The 16,529-nt window shown below is 42.8% G+C and overlaps 1 protein-coding gene across 2 annotated transcripts in view; it reads left to right on the top strand.

The window, feature by feature from the left end:
- METTL13 (methyltransferase 13, eEF1A N-terminus and K55) overlaps positions 1 to 16,529 on the top strand; it is an 80,315-nt gene that overhangs the window by 16,805 nt on the left and 46,981 nt on the right. For both annotated transcript variants that reach the window (XM_069231441.1, XM_069231442.1), the window contains exons 2-3: positions 7,191 to 7,950; positions 15,740 to 15,939. In XM_069231441.1, the coding sequence (XP_069087542.1) occupies positions 7,191 to 7,950; positions 15,740 to 15,939 (960 nt within the window). The remainder of the gene's footprint in view (positions 1 to 7,190; positions 7,951 to 15,739; positions 15,940 to 16,529) is intronic.

Genomic DNA, 16,529 nt, shown 5'->3' with positions numbered 1-16,529 from the left:
GGATACATGTCTCTAATCTTGACTCGGAGTGTATTGACTACATGCTTCCTATTGTATTTGCACATATGTTGATCCTGTATTACACCAGGCTGTGGAGGACGTTGGGGACACATGGTATGGGCAACTGGTTTGATTTCAAGTTATTTACTATGTTTTATTTTCTGTTCTTTCTATTGGACATTGAAAAAACTATAAATGAAGGTGTTAAGATGCAGTATCTTTCACTTTAATTGGTTGTCCTTTTTCCCTATTGTTGTGTGGTTTCTGCCTACATGTGAGGCTTGGCTGAGCGCCTCCAACAGGAACAGAAGAAAAATGACTTTGTAGCAAGTTCTTGTTAACTTTTTTTTAACAATAACTCAATGTATGGAACGCCCAAGTAACATGCCAAAATTGTTATATAAACTGTAGTAGCCCGTGATTAAACATGTGACCATTCTTGGCTGCTACAGGAGAGCCTCAAGCCCTCAGTACGGCAAATAACTGGTGCTGCCCCACGCAGTGCACTGACTGTGGAATGGTGAAAGGCTGAGTCGACCGCACTGGGATACATACATCTGAACTGCAGGGTGGCTGAAGCTTGCTGCTTAGTTCACTGAGCTGTGTAATATACGATCTAATGAAGTTCACAGGAATGCCAGTTTTAGTAATAAGCAGTATATTATTAATTTTTAGAAGAATGTCGCCTTTTTCACCTATAAAGAGAGAAAGAGAGAGATATGCTCAAGGATAACCCATAGACACATGTACTCCCTACAGCACACTCGGGAATGGCAAGAACTATAAATAAAAGAAAGAGATACAGAGTAGGTGACTGAAGTAGGTCAGACAAACATGTCTTCTTGGAGAGCGGTAAATTATTCTAAGATGGCCAGGGGTTTCAAACTAGTTTATTGTGGTAGTGACTGCATATCTCCATAAATTATTTATAGTTACTGCTCATCTCTTTCAATTTTATGGCAAGACCGGAGGCTCCTATTATGCTTCTCTATCTTGCTTTATTTTAAACAGCAGCAGTCAAGAAAAACTACATTTCCCATGAGGCTGAGGGAACACAGCCAATGGGGAAAGAAAACGTATAGGCAAGGCCACCAATGAACATGTTCGAACGTACTATAAACAGTATACTTGACTGCGACCAGCCCTCTTTCTTGCTGCTCGCAGTCAAGATAAATGTTCCAAAATTTTATATATTTACTCTGTGTGCGCGTTTATATTGATACCATTTTAATGTTTATTGTACCCATTCTTCACCTTATGCCGCACGACTCTGTGACGTATTATCGCTACCCTCGTAGCGTTTCCCCTTCATGAATACTATTGTTTTCCCCCTCGCGCCGACTTTTTCTCTGGAACGCGCGAACGTTCCAACGGCCGCTTTCTCCGCGCTTCAGGCTTTCTTCCGCCCAGCTGCCTCTCGACGCTGCCTGCTCTCCTCTCTTGTATCCGGCCAACCTCCTCACACCGGTAACGCCCCCGGGGGCGTGTTCTTTCATACTTCCACCTTCTACAACATTTCATTAACCCTTTCTTCCTTCAACATGACAAACAATGCCCACAATGAAGAGGATAATTTTAACCAAGAACTTGATAATTTTATTAATGATTCTGTGGCAAAAGCCATCAATAATTCAATGGGCAAAATTACTAAAAACCTCCAATCCTCTATACAGGACATGGTTTCCAAATCCTTATCGGCCCATTCTGCGGGGGAATGCAGAAAAAGAAAGATATCTAAGGATTTGTCTGCCCAAAAAGACCCCAATACAGTCACCCCTGATGGCGCTAGCATGACTGGTGAAAATTCTTCACCCCAGACCGAGGACAAGTCTCTTCAAAGGCCTCCTTCTAAGGAGGGGAAACCCAAACTAAAATGTTCAGAAAAGACTAAACATGTTTTAGCTGCGCCACAAAAAATATTTATATCCCACATCTCCGACACAGACGATGACATGGGTGACTTAGACGATCCTGATGACGTCACTGATATCTGGGGCTCCCAGTCTCAATCCCCCCCCAAAAGTCAAAACTTGACTCGTCCACTAACCCATTTACACCCAAACAAATCCTGGACCCAGATGGTAATCCCATGTTTAATCCCTCCTTCATCCACCACCCTAACTCTACTGAGTGGCTACCCTCTTCACATGTTGCAGACTATGGGGGTCATTCTGACCCTGGCGGCCGGTGGCCGCCAGGGCCACCGACCACGGGAGCACCGCCAACAGGCTGGCGGTGCTCCCACGAGCATTCTGACCGCGGCGGTTCAGCCGCGGTCAGAAGCGGAAAGTCAGCGGTCTCCCGCCGACTTCCCGCTGCTCGGGGGAATCCTCCACATAGGGATTCTGACACCCCCTACCGCCATCCTGTTCCTGGCGGGTCTCCCGCCAGGAACAGGATGGCGGTAGGGGGTGCCGCGGGGCCCCTGGGGGCCCCACTGTGTATTTCAGTGTCTGCAATGCAGACACTGAAATACGCGACAGGTGCAAACTGCACCCGTCGCACCCCTGCAACTACGCCGGCTCAATTCTGAGCCGGCGTCCTCGTTGCAGGGGCATTTCCTCTGGGCCGGCGGGCGCTCTTTTGGAGAGCGCCCGCCGGCCCAGAGGAAATGTCTGAATGGCCGCCGCAGTCTTTTGACTGCGGTGCGGTCATTTGGCGGCGGTACCTTGGAAGGTCATAATCACCCCCTATATCTCCTCTAGATTAAGACTCCCACTCGATAAACCCACTAGGTCCAAACTCAAATCAGAATGCCCCAGACCTTCCCTTTCATCCAATATCACATCTACCCCATCTATCGACCAATCCCTCCTCACCTTCTTTTCCAAATTTGGTAAAGACCCCCGTAAGGGCGTTGATAAGGCCTGGTGTAACTGCCAGGACAAACTTTTAGACCAAGTGGGTCCTCTGGCGAGAATTTTCGACATGGCAGAATCAGCCAAATCTGAGAACATTGACATTGATCCTGCGGAACTATCCTTGTGGATCCAAAGAACCCTTTGCCTCCTGGGAAACGCCAATTCCGCTATCATTCACGAGAGACGGAAAGGCCTCCTACTCAAATTGGACCCTAAATTGGCCAACCTACCCTTCATTGACCCTGGCGTCAAAGCCGATGGCCTCCTCTTTGGAGATTCCTTTATAAAAGACTTGGGAAAGTTCGTCTCCACCTTCGCCTCCATAAACAAGGCACAGCAATCAATTAAAAAAGTTTTCCACCAGCTTGTTTTTGGCAAGGCCGGTACAGGCAGGAGCCGCTTTACCGGCCGTTCCTTCAGACCCAGAGGCTCCTTCAATACTTACAATTCCTACAATCCCAATTACGACACACAACCCTACAAGCCTCAGTTCTATCCCCAACGCTACAGAGGCTCCCGTGGTCGTGGACAACGCGGATCCAGGTTCAACTACCAACAAGGTAATCCCCAATTATGGCCTTCCTCCTATAGGCGGTCGTCTTCGCCACTACATACAAAAATGGAAGAGCATTACTTCAGACCCATGGGTGCTCAATGCAGTACAAGGTTACACCATAGAACTTTATTCAGTCCCACACCAAACATCCCTCCCTCCCCCCCTTTTCTTCTCTTCGGAAATGACATCCCTAATTTCACTAGAAATACAGTCACTCCTCCTCAAACAAGCCATTCAAATATCCCGTCCGGATCCATCCGGCTTTATCAGTACCCTCTTTTTAGTACAAAAAAAGAACAAAAAACCAAGACCAGTCATCAACCTAAGAAATTTCAACCGATTTGTCGTATACAGACACTTCAAAATGGAAACCATTATTCACTTAAGAGATATCCTCCTCCCACACGACTACATGGTTCGTCTGGATCTCCAAGACGCATATTTATCCGTACCCATACATGTAACACACAGAAAATTCCTCCAATTCCAATGGCAAGGACAAACTTTTCATTTCTCCTCCCTTCCCTTCGGTCTCTCCTCAGCACCCTGGTGCTTCACAAAAATAATAAAACCAATCACGACTCACCTCAGGTCCTTGGGAGTCAGACTACTCATTTACCTAGACGACATCCTACTAATGCACTAGGACTATCACTCCCTTCAATACCATCTCCAAATCACATGTTCTCTCTTATCCCAATTGGGTTTTCTTGTCAACAAAGAAAAATCTGTGTTTATCCCTTCAAAAAGGATAGAATTTCTGGGTTTCATAATCGACTCTTCGACAGCCATTCTGCAACTTCCGCAACAAAAGGTAAAGTCCACGAAATCAGAGATCCTGAAACTGCTTCGGAGTTCTCAAATCTCCCTCCGGTCCCTAGCCAGAGTTGTAGGCCTTCTCGCCTCCTCAATTCAAGCCATCTTCCCCGGCCCTCTTCATTATCGAGCTCTCCAGAGACTAAAAATCCGGCACCTCAGATGAGGCCTCTCCTATTCAGAAAATATCAATCTTGACCAAGAGTCCCGTCTAGAGCTCCGATGGTGGATAGACCATTTAGACGCCTGGAATGGCAAGACTATCTTTCCATCAGCCCCAGATCTTGTGCTAGAATCAGATGCAAGTCTGATGGGCTGGGGCGCCCGATGTGGCGCAATCTCGACTGGAGGTTTCTGGTCTTCAGAGGAGTCCAAATTGCATATATCCTATTTAGAGATGCTTGCGGGCTCCTTTGCAATCAAAAGCCTTGCAAAAAACCGAGTCCAGTGTACCATCCTCCTCCGTATGGACAATGCGTCAGCTGTCCGCTACATAAACCACTTAGGGGGCACCAGGTCAAAACCCTTAGCAGACCTGGCAAAACGTTTATGGGAATTCTGCCTTCACAACAAAATTTCCCTATTAGCAGAATATCTTCCAGGTTCCCTAAACGAAGTCGCAGACTGGTACTCCGGTTACCTCAGAGACTCCAGGGACTGGAAACTTCATCCCTCAGTATTTCAATCTCTCCTTCACAAATGGGGTCCTTTCAAAATAGACCTATTCGCCTCTCGGCTAAATTCACAACTCCCTCTGTTCTTCAGTTGGCGCCCGGATCCTTCGGCCCTAGCTTCTGATGCTTTTCTTCAGGACTGGTCATCTTCACTCAATTATGCCTTCCCTCCTTTCCTAATGATTACCAGAGTTCTCGCCCAAGTCCGACGCCAAAAAGCTTCTTTAATCCTCATAGCTCCATTTTGGCAATCTCAAGTATGGTTTCCCCCTCTCCTCGAATTAACTACCGACTTCCCAGTCCTCCTCCCAATTTTCCCTTCCCTTCTTCGGAATCCCACCGGCTCTCCTCATCCTCTCATTCTCAACAATACTCTCACCCTTTCGGCCTGGAAGGTTTCAGGTATACCCAACCTACCGTCCCGATTTCGACAGAAGCTGCAGATTTCATTAACAACGCCTGGGCCCCCGGCACTAGAAAGGCGTACAAATCCGCCTGGTCGCTTTGGTCAAGCTGGTGTATGGGAAGGAATATCAATCCCTTTTCAACAGATCTAAATTATATTGTAAATTTCCTGGCGGCCCAAGCCGGTACTGGTAAGTCTTCTAGGACAATTAATCTCTACAGATCTGCTATTTCCCTACATCATACCCACATCAATGTAATACCAATCGGGGAACACCCCCTGATATGCCGCCTACTCAAGGGAGTAAAGATTTCTTTCCCATTGTTACCCAAATACTCTAAACTTTGGGATGTCAATGTTGTTTTAAATCTATTTCTTTCATGGCATGACAATTCTGACCTTTCTCTAAAAAATGCTTTCAGCCAAGCTAACAATGCTATTATGTTTAGTATCTATTAAACGCCTATCAGATGTCAAAGCATTAGATGTATCATCCCGCCAATTTTCTCCAACAGGTGTGCTATTTACCATTAATAAACGTACCAAAACAAATATACGTTCAGTATTTTACCCCTATTTCCCCAATCAACCCAAATTATGCATAGGACAATGTCTCAAAGTCTATGAAGACCGCACAGTCAATCTCAGAACGTCCTCTTCCCAACTCCTCATTTCCTTCCACAAACCCCATAAACCTGTTTCATCTGCTACTCTAGCCAGATGGGTCCGCTGGGCCATGACCTTAGCGGGCATAGACACTTCCGTATTCGGAGCTCACTCTTCCAGGGGTGCCATGGCCTCCAAAGCATTCTGGGTAGGCTCCAGATTAGAGGACATTCTGAGATCGGCCGACTGGTCCAATGATTATGTCTTCAGAACCTTCTATTGTAAACCAGTTCATACAGCAACCTCAATAATTGTGAACATGCTTTAAAAAAGCATAATAGGAGCCTCCGGTCTTGCCATAAAATGTAGATTTTCCTAGTAACTTATGACGGAAAGTCTTAATTTTATTAAAGACACGGAGGCGAGTATTATCCCACCTCAAATGCTCTAATCTTTGTTGATTCTTCTTTCCTCCCACAGCAACAACAAACCAACCTCAGAACACTTCTTGATTGCCGGACAATGTCTCCAACATCACCAAGTCAGATCTTCCATCTCTCCAAGGTTCAACACAACCTACACTCACCGTCCTGGACCTCCTCGCTACTCAAGTCATGGATGAACTTTTGCCAAGAACTTTGTTCAATAATCCTAGCAGTTGCCATAGTTGTTTCTATTATTACATTATTTACTCATACAGTCTAGCTTCCTCGCACCAAGAAAGAGGGCTGGTCGCAGTCAAGTATACTGTTTATAGTACGTTCGAACATGTTCATTGGTGGCCTTGCTGATACGTTTTCTTTCCCCATTGGCTGTGTGTTCCCTCAGCCTCATGGGAAATGTAGTTTTTCTTGACTGCTGCTGTTTAAAATAAAGCAAGATATGTTTAAAATAAAGCAAGATAGAGAAGCATAATACTCGCCTCCATGTCTTTAATAAAATTAAGACTTTCCGTCATAAGTTACTAGGAAAATCTACATTATGCAACCCACAATTCTGTTATTGATGTCATATTACTGGAAAAATGAGGTGCCTTCTTGCGAGGAAAAATATATGTAAATTAGACTGTGAGCATGCAGTGCAATTACAGTGGAACTTAGTTTGATTTTTTTTTTTTTTTTTTTTTTTTTTTTTTTTTATGGCAACAGCTTTGCGGTGCGAAACCCTACCCTTTTTTTTGCATACCAGTTGTTAAAAAGACCATTATGTCTGCATATGAAGTTGTTGGCAGCTCCTTCATTCTTTCTGACTCACGTATGATTATGTTTTAGGTCCTTGTCATTGGCTGCGGAAACTCTGAGCTGAGTGAACAGATGTATGATATTGGGTATGAGGACTTGGCCAACATTGACATCAGCGAGGTCGTTATCAGACAGATGACTGAGCGTAATGCTGTTCGACGGCATAAGATGACCTTCCAGCATATGGACATGTTGGACATGCGCTTCCCAGACTCCCACTTCCAGGTGGTGCTGGATAAGGGTACCTTGGACGCTGTTCTCACAGATGAGGAGGAAAAGACCGTGGAGAGGGTGAACCAGATGTTTGCTGAGGTCAGCCGAGTGTTACAGGTTGGCGGCCGCTACCTATGTGTTTCCTTGGCCCAGGATCACATTTTGAGAAAGGTTGTGGGCCACTTTACCAAGGAAGGGTGGATGGTGCGTGTGCACCAGATAGATAACGGGGATAGGGAATTAACATCACCGGAAACTCAGTTTGTCATGCCCGTTTTTGTCTTTGTCATGACGAAGTTCAAGAAGCTGCCTGGCTCAACATTAAGGGTTTTGGAGATGTGTGCTAGTGAAAAGGACAAACCAGTGCGGATGGAGAGTGAAGAACATTTGACTGAAGCAGTGAGGGAGAGACAGCGTTATGCACTGCTGAGACACCAGCTGAGTTGCAGTGGTGGTGCTGGGGATGTCTCTCTGGACCTGTGTGACAAAGACACAGGCAAAACTCGTTACACATTGCATGTAGTTGACAGCCCTGCCGTGCGACTAGTCCATGGGAATCACTTTGCAGCCTTCATAAGTAAGTATATCTGTCTCGTGGTGGGGACAAGAGAGGGGATTGGGCAAAGCAGTAGTCTATTTTTTGTTTGTTCTCCAAATCCACTCCACTCCACGTTGCTCGAATTTTATTTTACAATGGATATGTTACACTTAGTCTCTGTTCTTAATGATTACAGATTCTATTAGTGTGTCTCTTAGGTTTAAGTTAGTTTCACCTTTCTAGGTTTCATATCGAGTCCAACATTTGATCTGAAATCCTCCTACGACCACAACCTCGTGGCCACTGTGAGATCAGCTGGTGCTACTAGCCAGGATTGTAGTTAGTGGGGATCCGGTTGTATGTAAAGGTAATTGTCACAAACGTTCAAGGCTAATTTTGACCAGAAAGTGCAAGCTGAGGAGAGTAGATTGTAGTCCGAATTATGATGCTTACTTATTTATCAAAAATCGCAAAGTAGGCATTATGCTCTACGTCTGACTCCGAAAAGATCGGAGAAATAATAGACATATTTCTAAAATTATAATATTGATGAACCTGGTGTCACAGATGGGTCATTGTATTAAAGCTCAGATAAAATCAAAAGACACCTGGGGCACAGACATGCGAGCAAAGCTCCAGCAGGACCAGCACAGGCCTGTATCATTACTCTGGCATGCATTAAAGATAAAGTTCAGATGAGTTTATTTGTCAGACAGTTAATTGTTTTACAGATTATAGAATTGCAAAATTCACAAAATGTTTGGAATTCAATATTGTTTACTGCATTTCTCAGCTTCATAAAATACAAAATGATATAGAAGTTATAACTGGATATTTTTCTCACATTGTTCCTCCAAGTGTTCACCATCAAGGTCACAATGTGTTTCCATTATTGCAGAGCCTAGTACAGTAGGCTTTGTAGGGTAACATGGAAGTGCCTCTGTCTTAAATAAAGCACATAGACATTTTTTTTATTGGTACTATACGACTCGCATATAGAGTTCCAGAATTTGTGTAAAGGTTTTTCAGAATGTAAGCACTTCTGTTGGGTAATCTAACTCGTATACTTGCCTCGATACCACTGGCAGTTTAAATTTCAAATCTGGATTAATAGTAAAATTGTATATTAGTGTAATTAGCAGTTAAGAATTTGTCATCCGCTAATTTCTTGATCATTTCCCTACTTAATTTACATAAATTAATAATAAATGTGATATGATATGAATTTATAAAGCTCATAGCTACCCTAAGGCTTCCCAGCACTAAGTGAGTACAAAGGGGCATGCGTCTGAAAGGACTAGCCCCTGCTCAAATTAATAGGAGTATAGCCAGGTTTTTTGAATTTTTCTGAACTTTAGCTCCTTTTTCCCATTTCTCAACGCCTGTGGCATTGAATTTCACAGCTAAAGGGTCACATGAGAAAATAATCTACCCAATCACCCCTCCCGCCGTTTGAATTCCGGCCACCTTTAATTGCTGTGCCTTTGAAGACCTTATGGTTCTGATGGGGATGCAGTGGGCCACAAGGTTATTAATCAGAGGAGGCCTTTAAGATTCATAAACTTGATCCTTTCTGTTACAGGAAGCCAGTAAAGGGAAGCTAGTGTCCTTTTGGCAGAGAGGTGCATGGCAACCTTGAAGATAATCTTTGCAGGGGGGTCCTGGACTACCTGCAGTTTCTTAATGATAAATTTGTGTGAACCCAAATACAGGGAGTTCCCATAGTCTAGTTGAGAGAACCAGTGCCTGAACCGCTAACCTCCTCGGATGAGGGGGTAGGAGATTAACATTTTTCGTAGGGTTCTAATCGGGCCAAAACAGAAAGTTGCTAGTTTTTTTTTTAAAACTGTGCCTCCATGGATAGAGAGCTATCAAGCGACATACCTATGAGAGAATCTTGATGAGAGAAGTTTGGGAAGCTGGACCTCCCAGGCTCTCTGGACATCCGATGCCTGTATGTGGCATTGGTTTGTTTCCTAAAATAATCGCCTCTGTTTGATCCCTGTTCAGCTTGAGTGAGCAGTTTACCATCCAGCTTGCCACCTTTTCCATGTACAGGGCAAGATGTTGTTGTGAGCGTGTTCATGGAGCAATGGAGGCCACCAGTTGGATGTCCTCAGCATATGAAATAATCAGTACTCCAAATTCCTTCACTATATCTGCCAGAGGGTGCAGATAAAGATTAAACAGTGGGGGGCTCAGTGCAAAGCCTCGAGGGACACCGTAGTTTAAGGGCAGAACCTCTGAATAACATGGGGGTTCCCATACTTGAATGGACATTTCGTTGTTAAAGGAAGATAGCCAATTCAGGGCTAATAATAACAAGCATTTACAATGCAACGGGTCTCGCGTTTGCTCATGTTAGAGCTGATCGCGTTGTAAACTCCTAACCCGACTTTTCACCTATCGGGCAAAAGTGCATTTGTGTACACAACCCGAAAAAGTGAAATTATCTATGTAAAGCGCTCGACTTCTGCCAAGCAAGATCGCGCTCGTAAATTAGAGAAAAAGAAGTCCACGAGCCCGATGGAAAACAGCGAGCCTCGCATGTTTTCTGTACTTGGTCGCTGCGCTCGAGGAGGGCTAGCCACCGGAAAAGGCATGACGTATGCTTGCCTTCGACTAATGAAAGCAACCAGATTTTATTAGGCAAGCCCACGAACCAATAAAAAACACTGATGTGAAGTTGACAAGGCTCCGAGTGTTGGCGGTTTTCCGCTCGGCGAATTATGACTGCTGGCAGCCCTCCGTCCTTTTCCGGAGGGAGAGCAGCCATACTGGCGGTCAGCGGGGAAGTGGAGGTTCCTCCACCGCCCCGTCAATAGAACACCACCCACCGAATCACGTTACGTGATTCGGTGTTCTGTTGACGGGGTGCTGACAGCTGAGCAGCTCCCATGGATCCCGTCCCCTCCTGGAGGATCAACGGACCAGGTAAGTTGATCATCCGTTAGGGGAGGGGGGTGTCGTGTGAGTATGTAGTGGGTGTGTATGAGTGCGTGTATGCATGCGGGGGTGTAGTGTGTTTGGAAATGTGTGCGTGTCTGCCTGTATGTATGTCTGTATTGATGTGTGCGTGTATGTCTGAATGTGGGTGTGCGTGTGACTGTGTGTGTCTGTTGGCATGTTTGTTCGTGTGTGTGCGGGTATGTGTGTTGGTGGTGTCTGCATGCGTCTACAGGGTGTGTGTCTGTGTGTCTGTGTAAGGATGTCAAGGGTAGGGGCGGGAAGGGGGGTCCTGCCACCTTTGGTGGGCGGCAGGGGGGTGGGGAGTGTCTGGGAAGGACTCGGGGTGGGAGGTGGGGGAGACCCCTATAGTGCTTACCGCCATGGATTTCATGGCGGTGCCCAACCCCATGAAATCCATGGCGGTCAGCCGGGTCATGATACCGCCGGCGGTCTTGTAATGGCCGCCGGGCTGGAGACCCAAGTCTCCAGCGCAGCGGTCTTCTCCGCCCTGGCAGTCGGTTCGGAGAAGTGGTGGATGACCGCCATGGTCATAATTCCAATTTTTTTACCGCCAGCCTGTTGGCGGTAAGACCGCCACTTCTCCGCCAACCGCCAGGGTTGTAATGAGGGCCTATGTGTAGCAGAGAGCAAAACTTACTAGGGTATTTAAAACAGTAAACGGTCCTTTTAATTCCCCCCCCGTGTTTTTCCCCATGACCAGTCTGAACACATTTGAAAGCCAATAACTGGATTCGAAGGAAAACATCACTGTTGCATTGCTTTCAGATCTGTTAAGTGGGGCCAAATTTACTAGAAAAAAAACAAAGGCATATTTTCTACTCAAACACATATCCATCCAGTACTCTACAAATACTTTCACTATGTCATAAAGTATAGAATTGCATCACAAGGATGCCATAATTTGTGTGGAAAATCTATTTTGCAATCATGTGATCATTGATATTTATTAAAAAAGCATATAAACAATTTTGTGACTAAGTTAACCATTCAAAAGCAGCCAATCTATATACAGTATATCCAATTTCGTGAAAACTATTTATATACAGAATCAAACAGATTCACTTCTTTTTAATTGCTTTCAGTTACATAGCCATAGAGTGTACGTACATTGTCAAATAAGGCAGTCAACAGATGGTTCACGGTGAGGAGTTCAGTGCTTTTTCAGGGCGGTGTAGCAGTGATAAATCTGCAAAAGAGAAACACTCAAAACAACAACAAAATTTAGCACTGTATGTAACAGTCAGTTATATTGCATTTTATACAATTCATTAAGAATGCAAATATTATTGATTCATATTTTTAAAATTTTTGTGCATTTCCTTCTAGGTGTACTAAAGCATTATTTCAAACATTTTTGGGGCAGAAGCAATGACAATAGTAATCTCATAGACATAACTATAGGAACCTTACTTCTATTCTACATGTTCCTTAAAGGAAGCAGCACTAGAGCCCTTAATTATATTACACAAACCTCAAAAATGTAAAAAGAAAATATATTAGCAGCTACGTTGGTCATTCTTAAGTTAATAAATATTCACCCTTACTACATGGTCTCAAAAGTACTCTAAATCTTCTGTTTAAATGCACATGTTGAAAAATAGAATATAAGGCACCTTACTGGCTGTTTTGTACGACTGAATACGAACAGTTTATAATTCAGAGATTTTTTATCCTTTCATACATCAGTAGAAAATCCATTTATGATCAGACTTGTTTTGTCCCAAGTAACAAAGCTTACTGAAAGTAATGTATTTTTATATCTCATGATGTTTTCATGCTCATCACTATAATAATCAACCAACGCATGAAAGTAAAATAAACTCATTACCCCTGTATGTATAAGATTACATTTCTAATTTGGCTATTTTAACTGTCACTGTCAACTATAATCACTATTTTAACTCCATGAGGGTTATCAAATTTCAACCCCAAGGATATTCACTATTAACTTTCACAATTGTTTCTTGATTGATTTGACCTTTCTCACACTAAAACTATTTTACATCTCCGTAAGCTACAGATATGCAAAACAGAATGTATCAGCAGGGAGTCCCAAGAGCAGTTAAATATGCCACTGAAATACAATTAATTGTATGTGCAATTTAGGTTCACCCTTTTAATTTATAAATTCAAACATCTTCAATCCCTTGTTAACTTCAGCAGTAATCAGGATAGCATCTTTCTGTTCCCAGAGTACAATCATTGATACGATGAGCTACACTAACTTCTTCTAAGTAGACTAGATATCATTATAATGTGCAGCAACAAAGTGCCTAATTTTCGCATGTTTCAACAAAACAGACTCATAATTTGCTCACATAAAGAGCTACTCTTAACCGTTAGCACCAGTTGGCATTCAATCTTTGTTTTAAACTTATAGACCTAAGCCAATCTGATTTAAAAAAAAAAAAAAAAAAAAAAAAGTCTGCAACAAACGCACAGCTGTTACCTTTTTTCCTAATGGGCCAGATCTTGTAAAAAAATGCCCTCTAGTTCTCTAGTTTCACTTACTTTAAAAGATTTGCCTACAGAATTACAATGATAGAGCTACTTCTGTCAACCATCAAATAGAGTTTTTTAACCCAACACTTCTGTAGATGCTTTTTACTCTCTGCTCAACGAGCAGGGTTTCTTTTCAGTTCATATGTCTTATTGATGTTGGAACCACAAGCAAGCAATTATAATAACTTCGTTCAAATAGTCAAGTTCACTTAGTAATATGTACGTTCTTGAGCTACACATTTGTCAAATTGAACTTGTTTTAAAAGATATTTATAAAATGTCAGCACTAGAGCTGCATGTGTCAACCATCAAGTAGAGGTCTTGAACCCTATGTCCCTTCACTTATACTGATATGTTTGACCTGGCACACCACCAGTTTGACAAAGTAAAAATATCAAATCATATGCCTTTGTGCTAGAATCCACTATAGCCCAATTTCCAAATGGATTATATTCAGATGTTTTTTTAAAAATCTTCTGGGCCTGACATACTTTAAAGGAAGAACAAGTGGGTGATTTGCCTTGATGGTCAGAATTCTTTTATATTAAATACTACCGTTTATTTTCAGAATTTAAACCAAATTTTGTAGTGTGTAACTTCTCTGTCCACCAGGCTCCTTGTTGTCTTGGAGGGTTTTCTTTAATCCCCATTATCTCCTGTCTTGTCAATTTATTTTAACATTCATTTATTCATTTAGAAGACCCAATATAATATAATATTAAAAACTAATGCATTCAGTGATTTATATGTAGCTAGCTGTTTTACAATTACTAAACAAGCCTATGTGGTTTACATGTTTAAATGTCATGCTCTCATTGAGTGCTGTAGAGAGTGCATAGCATCTGCATAAGTGAGGGAATCTTGGGTTCAAGACCTCAGTTTGATGGTTGATACAAGAATATCTGTTATTGTAATTCTGTATAGGCAAATCTTATAAAACAATTGAAGGTAGAGAAGTGCAATGGTAATTTGAGAAATGTGTAGCTGGAGAATGTACATATTATAAGACGAACTCATCTGTTTTTAAAAGGTTTTTATAGTTGCCTGTTTGGTTGTGTTTCCAACGTGGATGAGGCTTATGAATTGAAATAAAAATAAGTATTTGAAAGGTTTCAGAGGCTGGTAAAGTTTATAATCTATAATTTGACATTTTCTATGTGCCAGTTACTGCCTGACAAATGACAATGTCATTTTGGTCTACTTACTGGGGGAAACACATCTTTTTTTATGTTGCACATATCCCACCCTTAAATATTATGCACCCTACCTTGTAGGCAGCAAGGTGTGCTTAGAGGTGTCTTAATCAGTATTTTATATTCGGATCTCCTACCCGTCTAAAAGGAAGAGTTTAACATGTCTTGGCAGCAGGGCTGAAGCTGCTGCAGTCAGATTACATGGGGTAGGTGTGAAGCCATATTTTCATTGCTACTGTCATGGATGGCCCAATAGGTGCTGCAGTCCACAGGTTGTATTTAACCAGACAAGGGGTCTATTTCTGCACCATATATTTTGCTTAATGGGAAAGTTATTTGTGTCAATCAGTGTTATGCCAATTTACCCATGTTTAAAGGAGGAATTTAGGCGTTTTATACCTGATTAGCAAGGGTAGTTTAAAAGACAGCAAAAATAAGGTCCTGGAAAAATGTGGCGGGGGATATGCAGAAAAAGCAGATTTCCTACACCCCATGATTGCAAAATAGATATCTCACACACATTGTAGCATCCTTGTGATGCAACTTTGTACGCAACGTGCAATGTTAGTTTGGATATGGTGATAAGCAAACAGGTGGGTGTGAGTTTCTGGAGGGTCACTGGCTGCTCGTCATGGTCTATCTTTTGATCTCCATTATATATTTGAAGATAGCTATTACACTGTCATAATTTTTTTATCTGTTTAGTGTTTCAGCATAAAATAACAATGAATATACATGTTTGAACTTTTACACTTACGTACAGTTTTTATGTCATCCTAATTTAAATATCTTTCTATGCAGTATATTTTATCAGGTCTCTGAAGCATGTTATTCAGTAGGGATTCAAGACTTTATATCATTGCAGGCATTCCGTTGTGACAGCAAGGGACGATCCCATCTGCATGCCACTTAAGAACTGTGACCTGTACACTGATAACTGTGCTAGGTATATTGGCGTAATCAACTGGTAGGTTGAGTTGCTTTAAGTTTCTATGAGAGAACGTTAGGTATCCCAAGGAAGGAGTGATACTAGTGTGATAGCAAAGGGAGAGACACATTATTTATATTGAAATGCAGCAAAATTCACGTTGTGCATCTGATAACTTGAAAACTTAACTGTGTAAATGCTTGAATTCACGTTTCTTATATTTCACCCTGTCTAGTACCTCAGGGCAGAGAGACGGAGTGGCTTTTTGGGACAGAAGCTGGTCGGAAGCAGCTGGCAAGTAGTGCTGGTTTCAGGCGGCTCATCATTGTGGCTTTGCATAGAGACCAGCTGTATCAGGGAATGGAAGGCATCCAATCAGAGCTGTCAGCCAAGGTCCTGGAGTTGGCTCCCCGAGGCCTGCCTGACAATCATCAGGTGACTGCATGCTTCTTTCTTAATGCGTGTCATTAGGAAACTTCACATTCCTACCAGATAATAAACATGTAATATTAGATTTGCCTAAGTCTGGCTACCACTAATGGGGTTGTGAATGCCATAGAAGCTCCTTCGTCTACGGACTGGTCAGCTTAAGAACTATTGGGCCTGTGACTTTCTGTATGCTTGTCTGTAATGTTTATGTGGTACATGTATCCCGTTCTCTCATCTTGCACCCCTAATGGCATTAAACACCTCCTCTTGCCAGGACTTGTGGTTCTATGAGCTCCTGTATCCACTGCCCGGATCTGTGTTTGACTTGGGGAGCACATGTTTGAATCCTGGTGAGTTCACTCAGTGGATTACAATTTTGCTGCTTGTAAAATGCATACCATTGAGTTGGTTGACAATTATAGATCCATAATTTGTCAATTGCACCAAAACACCCCATGTCTGTATATGCACTATACAGATATGCCAGAAATGACATGCTATGGCTATCGTCTGTATAACCGTTCTGTGTTCTCATTGGTTGGAAAAGGTGCAGGTATTGAAGGAAAGTGAGATCTTCCCAGCCCTTGGCATTGTTT

Source organism: Pleurodeles waltl, chromosome 4_2, assembly GCF_031143425.1.
Source record: "Pleurodeles waltl isolate 20211129_DDA chromosome 4_2, aPleWal1.hap1.20221129, whole genome shotgun sequence".
NCBI classification, from domain to species: Eukaryota; Metazoa; Chordata; class Amphibia; order Caudata; family Salamandridae; genus Pleurodeles; species Pleurodeles waltl.
The sequence above is the reverse complement of the archived record's forward strand: the minus strand, read 5'-3'. Positions and strand labels throughout refer to the sequence as shown.